Raw genomic sequence first — 10684 nt, 5'->3', positions numbered from 1 at the left:
CATTGTCTTCAACACTTCCGCTTTAAAAGCCGCCATGTTCGTGTTCGCAGTGCTAGCTTATGCGATCCAGCACTGCTTTCTTGTGCGCGTACTCCACTGAGACGCTGCAGTAAGTACGGGGGCGTTGACCATCACCGTTAATGCGTGGTCTAGGCATTAGCACGACGATTGTCATCTACCCACAAGTTACGTCCTACTTCCTCCAAAATTAGCTGCTCCATCTGTTATCAATACTGTGTTCTAATTGGACAATTCTTGGTGACCCTTAGGAATGAACGACGCTTAGGCCTACGATTATGCGGGTATCCCTTATGCGTAATCACTGGATATATGCCTCTAGGCACAATGCAACCAGCACACGCACAGTCTGCGTGCCACAACAGATCGCGTGCTGCCCTTGCCATCTGTGGCACAGACCGTGCGGCAGGGCCTCAACCCAGATAGTTGGACGCGGCCACGGACCATCCATTCCGTGGTCTTGCCCCCAGTAATGAACCTATCTGAGCTGGCTGCCTCTCCAAACAATCGTCAGCCAGCTCACTCAGCAATTTTCAGTGAAGAACTCAAGCTAATAAAAATACTAAAGGCGCGACGAACCTCGGACCTCACCACCGGCACGGCGGCTCCCGCGCATGGACTTGCGACTACACTGGTTACGGTATTTAGTCTAAGTTTAAAATTAGTCACACTAAGATCTTATGAGACTAACAACGGTGTGAAAGATTTCCTGTGCTTCAAAAATAGTATGAGCTCTAACATAGTAACTACGTTGAAGCACAACTGTTCTCATAGCATACATTCCAGTAAAAAGCGAGAGATATGAGCGCTCAAACTACTACGCAGGCACCTTGTGATGGATATGGAGGCAACGTAGGTCCTGTACACACCTGCCCAAAGTGATTCGTGCTTATGCATCCGTTTTGTGGCAGACCCGTCGTCGCTGCCAGCACATCCTGTGCCCCCGTTGTGACAATAAAGTCCGTCAATTGCACTCTACTGCTCCCACAGTGTCCGCGTCTCCTATAGTTGCAGCAATAGCTCAGCAGAGAGTTCAATGTCGGAGCGAGGATAGCAATAATAAAGCTGCAGATAGCTCCCCGATGGAGAAAGTAACTGAGACAGGGGTAGCAATACAGGTCCCTGGCAGAACGTCAACTCGATAGGCTCAGCAGGTCAGCACTATCCAGCAACGTCTTGTGCAACCGATGACCTCTCATGAAGCATAAATAGGAAACAAGAGTGAATAGGTGTGTGCGGTCACGCTTCTACACCACCGTGCGTTTCACAAGAGTTTCTTTCCGTCCAATCCAGTGTAGCTCTTCTCTTGAAGAGCAAACAGAAGGTGAATGCAGATTGCAAACTTGAAGAAATACTTGCACTCACATGTCATCGTAGAAACGTCGACGCTCAAGCCTCCATCCGGTTGGCCTTCCATCTCCATGCCAGCGTAATTGGGCGCCCATCTGGGCTGAAACAGGATCTGTTTCTCTACTTCGCCCTAGCTCAGGTAGATAAACGCGAGAACAGTCGCCTGACAACACACGAACCACAGTCGGATTTGGAGAAACCAGCAAGAACGCAATGCTGGATCGACGTGGAGCCGTGTCGATAAGGAGTTCCTGGCATCGGAATCTTTACTCGAGCTTTTAGCTGCTGGATAGGCACCGGTAGCTCCTTGAAGTCCTTGGGAACGACAGATTGGTGCTGGCAGCAATCAACTTGGTATTGGAATAATGTTCCGATCTTGTATTTGGTTCGGAGAGCGTAGTCGTGCTTAATCAGCCTGTTGAACTGCTCGATCGGATTGTTCGTGGCGTCGTATCCGCTCGGTGTATGAAAAAATCGTCATCGCCAGATGCGCTCGTCACCCGTGCGCGTTCGATACAGTTTTGAAATACAACGAGCTGCTAGTCACGTGAATATTTTGTCAGCACTTGCTTCATTTCCTCGCCATAGACAGCGGAGGCCGCCGCAAAGTGAAAGTCGTAAATGTCCCCCATCACATGCTCGCATAAGCTATCAGGTTGGCCAGTATGTGGTTGAAGCACATGACGTACACAAATTCGCAATCCACACTAAAACCTTGCTCCACTGCGTTTTGTTGAGCAGCTTCGGCATTCGCCATGATGAACTTGATGGCCATATGCCGCCCTGACACCGAAACAAAAACCCTGCGCAGCTCAGTTAGTGTCAACATGTAGATTTCTTACAAGCGTTGGGACGTAATGAAGAGAGTCACAAGATGAAACCACCGACACTTGTCCGAGATGTCACACACAATAACAGGATACCCGACTTGGTTCAGCTTGAAGGAGGTGTCCACGTGAACACAAATGACTCCAGGTCTCGTGTCGCAGCAAGCAGGATACGTTTCGTTGTCAATCTCACCAAAATTATGGCTGTTTGTCTGAGCCATTCCCTACATCTGTTTTACCGCATGAGCCACGCTTCCGTTCGAATGAAAAGAGGTTCGTGTCTGAGACGGTCGGACCGCAAGCCATTCCGCAGTCTTTTTGCTTTGTGGAAGTTATCTGCAGTGAAGAACAGTTACCGTGGCTTTTTTTTTTTAAAGATAAACCATTATAGACGTAAAAACGATCGATTTCTCTCGCCTGGTGATCTTCTCGCCCCAGACACGCATCTAACATATTTAATTTGTGGGTTTTTCTTTTTGCGTGACGTCAAATGTGAGGAAACACAGCGTGAAATTTAACGCGCCCGACAATAAAACTGTATACAAGCATGTATATAGCATTCACTATGCGCGAAATTTGATGGATAAATATAGTCGTATCGACAATGCATTGGATCATGAAAGGTTAACTCCGAGTTACAGGCATTCTCTTCTATTTTCCAGGTCAGTGGTTGGAGGGGTGCTATACTAAATGGCAGTGTGTGGAAATCTCGACAGGAACGGCAAAACCTAACAACCCGTCTGAAACTTTCAATCAACAATTGAAAAGCACTCATTCTATGCGCAAATTACTTCATTTCAACCCTTCTCTCTTTTGGAGTTACTAAACGTGAGTCAGGCTAGGACGATTTCGGCGAAGACTTTGCTACTTCCGCTCGAACATCACCCACATTGTTAGAGACTTCAGAAAACTCAAGAGAGAGCGGCATTTCAAGCATTACTGGCTAAAATTATTTTTGATGGGGAAACTAACTCACGGTCCGCAGTTCGCTAATTCCCCACCAATAGCAACACCCAAGCGCAAACATGGACCTCGGTCCTGACCCAACACGTCTAGACCACGAAGGCATCATTCGCTTCTTGTTAGAGCGGATGACGGACGGGAAGCTCCCGCGAGGCTGTATTAACGACGCTGCTGCGTACTTCAGCTGCACACGGCAGACAGTAAGCTCCGTGTTCCACGCCAGGGACAAGGAGCCACGCGAAAGCGCCAGAGGAATAGCCTGAGTGTGGACTCCTGACGCCATTCAGGAGGTGCTGAAGGCCGTACCTGCCATCGAGAGGACATCCTACCGAGCTTTGGCAGTTGCCACTGGGATTCCTACCTTTCACAACCAGCCGCCACGTAGCCCCGACTTTAATGAACTCGACCTTGGCTTCTTTTCCAGTATTCAAGCTTAATATCAGGAGCGAGTGTACAACATGGAGCAGTTAGTTGATGCGGTGGAGTCAGCTTTGGTTGAACTCGAGTCTGTGACGCTAAGTAAGTAATTCCTAACGCTACAATCTGTGTTGAAACAAGCGATGCTGGACCGCGGCGGAAACACCTACAAGATTCCACATCTAGGCAACGACAAGTGGGTTCGGCTAGGAGATCTCATGCTCATGCGAGGCAGTAAACATCGGCAAGGCAGCTTTGGACGATGTTGTTGTGTAGATGTGGTAAATCCAGGGATTAGCATTCTTAAAACTTGGTCTAATTCAATACTACTTGGAGATTGGTCGAAAATATCCTATCGATATGTTAATGTCCAATTAAGTTCGAAATTGAAGCGGTTTATAAATCAAAAATGGTTACGATTGGAGGATATATTACTTAGTGAGATGCGTCCAAAACGATGGGCCAGTGTGTAATCTGTCGATGGTGCAAACCTGGTGGACGTAGCCTTTTTATTGATTGCATAGCGTAAGTTTTGGTCAGATGCCTCAATTATCGCCTCATTCCGGCGATGTTATCTACAGTTTACGACGCATTAATACAGCGCTGCAGCTACCAACACTAAGCACGCACATCTGGCTAATGTTTTCATGCTTCGCGAAGTTTAGATTTTTTGCTAGAAAATTTAACAGGCATCAAGAGAAACGTTAAATGTCGTGTGGGACGGAGGTAGTACAACGAAACCAATTCCAACAAATGCAAAAAAATATACACCAATGGAAGAAATATGAGAACACCACTGAACGGCTTGTAGGCTGACAAAAACGCAAAAAAAAAATAGAACACATGGAATTTACACACGAGTGCCATGTATTAGCTAGAGGGCAAATCAAGAAATGGGGCCGAAATTCGTGATGATCCGGAAAAAAGAAAATGTCTGGATATAAAAACGATAGCTGTACCCGACCATTGATGGACGTACGCGATTGGGCAGTCATCAACCAATTATAACGTGCCATATTGTTGTGTACAGACACGCAGCCAGTCGGCGTTTTCTAGCCGTACGCAGTCACACTACTGCTGCCGACAGCAAGGCCATGGCCCAATCTTCACTTTTTGACGCTACTGCGTAGATCTTCACCTCGCGTTCTAAGGCTGTACAGCCGGACCCCCCCCCCCCTACGCCACACACACACACACACACACACACACACACACTTACGACAACGTAGCCCAATGGCTAGAGCGCAGGGCGAAGCCCTGATCTGATGTTGGTTCAAAACCAACCGTTGTCATTTCTTATATGTTGGTTTATGGGATGGTCTAGCTTGACCACCACTGATTCAACGCCTTGGTCGGGGGAGGGGCTCCTCGCCGCGCTGCTCGCTTTGACGTTGGATCGACTTCAGTCGAAAACAGGAGTTCTTCAGCGTCTAAATAACCCAGTAACGTGGTGCGTGGGATGCCAAATCTTCTTGCTGCCTCTGCCGCACTCCATCCATGTTCTCTAATCCCACGACGAGCTCAATCTTCTCAGCGACCGTGTGTTGGGTCGTATCTTCCATTTGTCAAAAGGAAAACTGACTAGATTGATTGACGGTTATACTCGACAAGGTTTTTCTCTCAAGGTTTTCGGTTATACTCGACGAGGTTTTACACGTCAACGGTTTTTCGTATATTGTCGTCAAGGTTATTTGGTTATACTCGACAAGGGTTTTTTGTATATACTCGACACGGAATGCAAGATCTACGGTTTTTCGGGTATTTTCGACAAGGTTTTTCGGGTACCGTATGGTCGTAGTCATAAGCGTCAGTTGAATAGTATGCATTTCAAAGCATGGGAACCAACACATGTGTGCAAATCGCAATTTTGACAAAAACAAATCTATGAATTACGCTGTATTTTATTCGCTATCGCTGTCGAATTCGCCATTGACTTCGATGCCGTCGTCTGAGTCACCATTTCCGTCAGTTAGGCTACAGCTCTCCAATTCCTCGACACTGCTACTATCTATCAGCTCGATTTCGATAGTTGATGCTTCTTCCGCTGTCCGTTTGTCGCCTAAGCGTTAACCCTTCCACCAGCCACTTTAGTAAACTACAGTGTACAAATCTAGGATAGTCGGTATCAAAAGGAGGCATTTTGCCTCCTTTAACATGGATACATCGCCGTACTTAGTTGAAAACCAGGAAAAGGGGACATTCTGCTTCCTTTTATCGCGAAAGGGTTAATCTTGTCAAAACCACTAATAATCGTTTTTGTTTTTGGACAGATTGTCCAAGATGTCGACACCCACTTGACGATGCCAGCTCGACTCGGTGGCTTTAAAATAAGCGGCTCCTCAATATGCTTTCCGAAGACGCTCGACTTCAATGTTGGCGTTCTCTTGTATCAACTCCTTCCGAACACGGACAATCACGCTCTGGAGTTTATCTCGTTTTTTGTTGCTTTTGCTCTCCTGCATGGTATTCTCTAAGCTGAACTCGAAGTCGATTAATCCACAGATCGCGGAAAGTAGCTTTAGAGGCTTGTTCCACGATATGTCTGCTGGCTGGCAGACATTCGTGTAGCGTCGTGGTACCTTAAGAAGTACAACATTGATAGATAATGCATATTGCTCGACATCAGTCCAGTGACCACCGAAGTCATCCCATAACAATAGAATGTTATCGTCAGGATATGGTCGGTTGGCAAAATGAAATTTTAGAAATTCCACGGATAAATCTGAATTCCACCAAGCACATTGGTAACCGTAAATTTGACAGTCGTGGCGCTCTTGCAAGGATCGAATTTCGCGATTCCACATAGTCGAACTGAATTCGTGATGCTGCGTGTCATTCCCGACGCGTTTTTCTTTAATATTGGACGGGGCAATCTTGAACACCAGAAACGTTGGCAATTTGATACCTTCCCAGTCCGCTAAGAGCATGGCAGTCGCTCGTGCCTTCTCTTTGTTTCCACATTTCGCCCAGACAGTTTTAACTCGCTCGGATAGAGTTCGTGAATATACTCGTAGTTCACCGGTAAAAATATTATTGTCACTAAAACTTACGGTTAAAAATAATAGCTTAAAAAATAATATGGTAAATCCATACCCGTTTGGTCTGCATTGTAAACGTGTACGCAGTTTTTCCCCACAATTGTCTGTAGCACCTGCGCCCTGAACACTTTTTAGTCTCATGGGCGTCATTTGTCCCTGTCGTGTACGCGCCCGAAGTGGAAGTTAGTGGCGTCGAAGAAATAGCTTATTCCATGTCGACGTTGTAGCGAATTCGTCTCCAAGTCCGACCTTAGTCGCTATGTCTTTAGCGTAGAGCTGTAACATGAGACGAGAGACTGGGGGACCCTTCCTTCTTCAGAGAGTTCAGCCAAAGAACGATGGAAGATTCGGCGTCCTTGCTGAGTTCAGTCGCGTCGCCAAGACTGCGCAGGTTGAGATGATGTCCCCTGACAGATTCACATGCAGATTTATTGCTTTCTGCTTCATTCACTTATTGATCTGTCTTTTTTAGCCCGAACTTCATTTTCCTTTAACTCGCCATAGAAGTTTTTAATGGTCTCAACAATTGTGTGACCGTCCTCAATGTAGCTAAGAACATCACGTTTGTAAGCATATTCCACAGCCGTGCGTTGATATGACTTTCGTTTCTTGCCCTGGCCATTTATACGAGGGCGGTCATGATTCTCTTGGTTGGCAAGCGTGCTTTGAGGTCTGACTTCTTATGAGTTGTTGTTTTACCTGCACTGAGTCTAAAATTTTCAATGTGCTCTTTCGGTAATTAACAAAATTATCTGCAGGAAAATGGCTGGTTCTGATTGGAACCTTTGCAGCTGACTCTTAGGAATAAATGACGCTTGCGGCTACGACGATACGGTATAAGCAACTGTTGTAGATTCCACCACCCAGTCATTGAAGCGCGTGGCACATTCTTGCAATGAATTTGTTTTCCACCCGAGTCAGTGAACAGCGTACAAGAGCCTTCTGTTAAAGAGCCCTAGCCGCTGGTTCAAGTAGGTCGCTGCGATCGGGGTCTTGGATATCGCCGGCATGGATCTGCTTGCGATGGCGCGCGATCAGATTCATAAGAGCACCTGCAGCGTAGAGGTCGCGAAGGTGCTTACAGTCAGGGGTAAAACCAAGCGATGGGACCTCGTGGGCACTGAAAAAGGCTAGCACCACGAGCTCTGTCTTCTCCCCTAACGTGAGAGCCTGGTCGCGATAGTCGGATGCGCTTGGATCAAGGATGAAGCCGTCGGACAAGAAGAGGTTCATGAAAGCGACAAGCTGCTTTGATCTGGATTGCTGTTGAGAGCATCCTTCATCTATCGTGGCTTCTTCATATACCACGCCTACCACGTAGCGTAGAGGTAAGTCACTGACGACCGCCTGCGCTTGGATTTGTTTGTTTTTTCTTGAGTGGGTTCCTGCTGAAGTGTTCCTTATTTATCCTGTGGTGCCCCGTCGTTCACTCTAGCTTCTAGGTTGTTCATGTGATCATTTTGGCGCTTGATGTGGTGGATTAACTGGTCAATAACACTGCGTTGGCGTTCGATGGTCTTGTTCTGGCCTCTCAGCTCCTCGTGTGGCGGCATGCCGTTGGGACTTTGGTATGCTCCCTTCGTTTCCACAGGTGGTCAAGTGTGACGACCACGCAAAAAGCTCCGTGATCGAAGTTCCGCTGACGAGGACAGCGGACTCAAGACGCGCAACAACGATGCCTTCTGTCCGCAGCTCCTTCATCCTGAGGTAAGATAAGCCGTGAGGATATCAACAACTGGCTGACTGGTGTTGTACTTGGACCTTTCCAGCATGTAACAGGTCGAGAACAGGACGCTGTATCGAAGCCAGTTTGCCCTGGGTTTTGGCGTGGAAGGGCTTCAAGCCCTTCGCTTTCACCATTGCCTTGGTGGCGTAGCCGCTGAGCTCCTGGCTGACCATGTGATCCTTCCTGCCCGTATTGAAGATGTAATTAAACCACTTGTTGTCGTGTTCATATTCCAGGCACCACGGTCAAAGATCCAGCGATGGATAAGTCTGTCACCACCGTTTACGTGCCGAGTGCCACCGCCGCGAAACAAGAGTGGCAGCTATGCCAGAAGCCCCAGCTATCCGGTCAAGCAAGCGGTTGACGTGCGGGTAGATGGTCGGGGCCGTGTCGACAGCAGTAGTGATGCGATCGGCGACGACACTGAGAGTTCCAGACGCGTCGGGGTGCCTCGAGACCTCCAGCAATGACGTGGCTGGGGACAAGAAAACACCGGTCTCGACCAGAAGTACGGGCAGAATGTCAATCAGGATGACGCTGGGGACCGTGTACATATACAGCATCATTTTTCTTAAATCAACCTTGAGCTCAGTGGCGCTTTGTTTCGCTTCATACAGAAGCTATCGAGCGTCTTCCCCATGCTTAACAACTTTGCTTCGACAATGTGTTGTTGTGCAGGGAAGAGCTCAAACAATCACATTTAAGTTTGTCTATAGCACTGTATTGAGGTGCTCCGGGCAAGAGGTTTGCCCTTCTTGCCCTCGTTAAATGCTGGGTACATCCGGAACTTGTCTAACACAGACACAAAATACTTACGTGTACCATCGTCCTCAATGCATTGTTTAACATTGTCAAACTCAATATTTTCACTCTTCACAAGTGTGTTAAACAGTTTGATGACTGTTGCCCTCGCACGATTATTGTTGCCATACTTGAGCTCGACTAAGTCCATTCTGGCGGGCTCTGTCGGATATTCAGCAAATATATGGATGAATATCATCAATTCTCCGACCATACTAGGTTTTAGTATGAGCATTAATAACCAGTCATCAATTTTATTTTGTAAGATAGCCAATCATAATATTTACAAAATCCTGTCGACCAATCGAAACGATAAGGGTTAGGGTGGTCATCTGAGCCCCCTCCGACGTTATCGGGTCGGAGGGGCAAGGAAATTTATATATATATATATATATGTCCCTACAAATTTCAAGATGTTTGCATATTTCTCGCATATCATTATATATCCGACCTATCCGACCTATCCGACCTATCCGACCGGTGCAATCATTGCAATCCATGGCGTTTAAGAGAATGCATGTAATAATATATTTACGCTTTTTAAGAAGAAGCAGATATTACAGTAGCAATACGATGTTGATACATGCACTTATAGCAGAAGTAGATAGTATGCGCCAATTATTATAGCATGCGCTGCACGCAAACTAGTAATTTACTTTATACTAGGGTCCTAGAGGCCAAGTCCCTGTACCATGGCCGCTAGGACCGCTCCCTCGACATGAACCTAGTCTGCTTTCACTATGCTGCGGCCCGTCCCGCTCGTTCTCGGCCGTCTTGCTGCCCCACTGACGCCCTCCTTCCGTCCCTCTGCCCTCCCTTCTCTGCTACTACCCTTTTGTCGTCCTGCCGCCACTCTGCCGCCGCCCTGCCATTCAGCACACTGCACCCGCCCGCCGATCGCACCGCCGTCCCACCTGCTGGTTGCCGCCCTCCTCGCTCTTCCAATCTTTTATTTTAGAAATGCGAAGTTTAAGATATGGACCACTACATCTACTGTTAAAATTTATATATTTATCTCTAGAGTTACCTATCCTTATGTACCATTTTTTTGGTACATAAGGATAAAGTCGGAGATTTTATGGTATGGTATTGTGGAAACCAACTAAGATGTCCAATTTATTTGCTAAACGACTGATTTAGAGCGCTAATAAGACAGATAATATATATAAATGAACAGCAAGTTACTTTTAGTGCAAAGTAGTTCAAGCACCATAAGACAATTACAGAAAAGGTCCAGATAAGGTTGCTTCAAAATTCGAGCACCCTTAAAGTTTCGTTATATTTTTTTTCTTGCAAATTTACCGTCATTTTAAAATCTCTGAAAATTACCGATGTACCGTACAGCCTCGTATAATTCTAAAAATACAGATGTACAGTACAGCCTAATTTAAGTACGACAAATTCTGGCCTTTGGATTTGAGGAGCTCATTTGAAAAAAAAACGCGCCACGCGTCGGAAACCATCTGAACGACATTTCCCCGCGCTTTTCCTGCAGGAAGGCCGATACTGCACCGTCACCACGAGACCGCCACGCATACGCCGCC

At 46.8% G+C, this 10684-nt stretch overlaps 4 protein-coding genes and 1 pseudogene across 5 annotated transcripts; 2 read left to right on the top strand and 3 right to left on the bottom strand.

Moving 5' to 3' along the window:
* Window positions 1-52: 52 nt before the first annotated feature.
* PPTG_22275 (hypothetical protein) lies at window positions 53-1463 on the bottom strand (the record flags this gene model as incomplete). The annotated part of the gene is made up of 5 exons (XM_008902858.1): window positions 53-104; window positions 365-500; window positions 598-667; window positions 888-1020; window positions 1384-1463. 5 exons carry the CDS (start codon window positions 1461-1463, stop codon window positions 53-55), a joined length of 471 nt encoding a protein of 156 aa, XP_008901106.1.
* Window positions 1464-1907: 444 nt separating this feature from the next.
* On the bottom strand, window positions 1908-2000 carry PPTG_22274 (hypothetical protein; the record flags this gene model as incomplete). The annotated part of the gene is made up of 1 exon (XM_008902857.1): window positions 1908-2000. One exon carries the CDS (start codon window positions 1998-2000, stop codon window positions 1908-1910), a length of 93 nt encoding a protein of 30 aa, XP_008901105.1.
* Window positions 2001-3220: 1220 nt separating this feature from the next.
* PPTG_08600 (hypothetical protein) lies at window positions 3221-3595 on the top strand (the record flags this gene model as incomplete). The annotated part of the gene is made up of 2 exons (XM_008902721.1): window positions 3221-3358; window positions 3446-3595. 2 exons carry the CDS (start codon window positions 3221-3223, stop codon window positions 3593-3595), a joined length of 288 nt encoding a protein of 95 aa, XP_008900969.1.
* Window positions 3596-4794: 1199 nt separating this feature from the next.
* Window positions 4795-4867, top strand: PPTG_20537 (annotated as a pseudogene). Its single transcript has one exon. The product of its transcript is annotated as a tRNA-OTHER (tRNA).
* Window positions 4868-5005: 138 nt separating this feature from the next.
* Window positions 5006-5137, bottom strand: PPTG_22273 (hypothetical protein; the record flags this gene model as incomplete). Its single annotated transcript, XM_008902856.1, has 1 exon — window positions 5006-5137. One exon carries the CDS (start codon window positions 5135-5137, stop codon window positions 5006-5008), a length of 132 nt encoding a protein of 43 aa, XP_008901104.1.
* Window positions 5138-10684: the final 5547 nt, after the last annotated feature.

The sequence above is a fragment of the Phytophthora parasitica genome, assembly GCF_000247585.1.
Source record: "Phytophthora parasitica INRA-310 unplaced genomic scaffold supercont2.14, whole genome shotgun sequence".
In the NCBI taxonomy this organism is placed as follows: Eukaryota; Oomycota; class Peronosporomycetes; order Peronosporales; family Peronosporaceae; genus Phytophthora; species Phytophthora nicotianae.
This window is presented reverse-complemented; position numbering and strand designations above follow the sequence as displayed.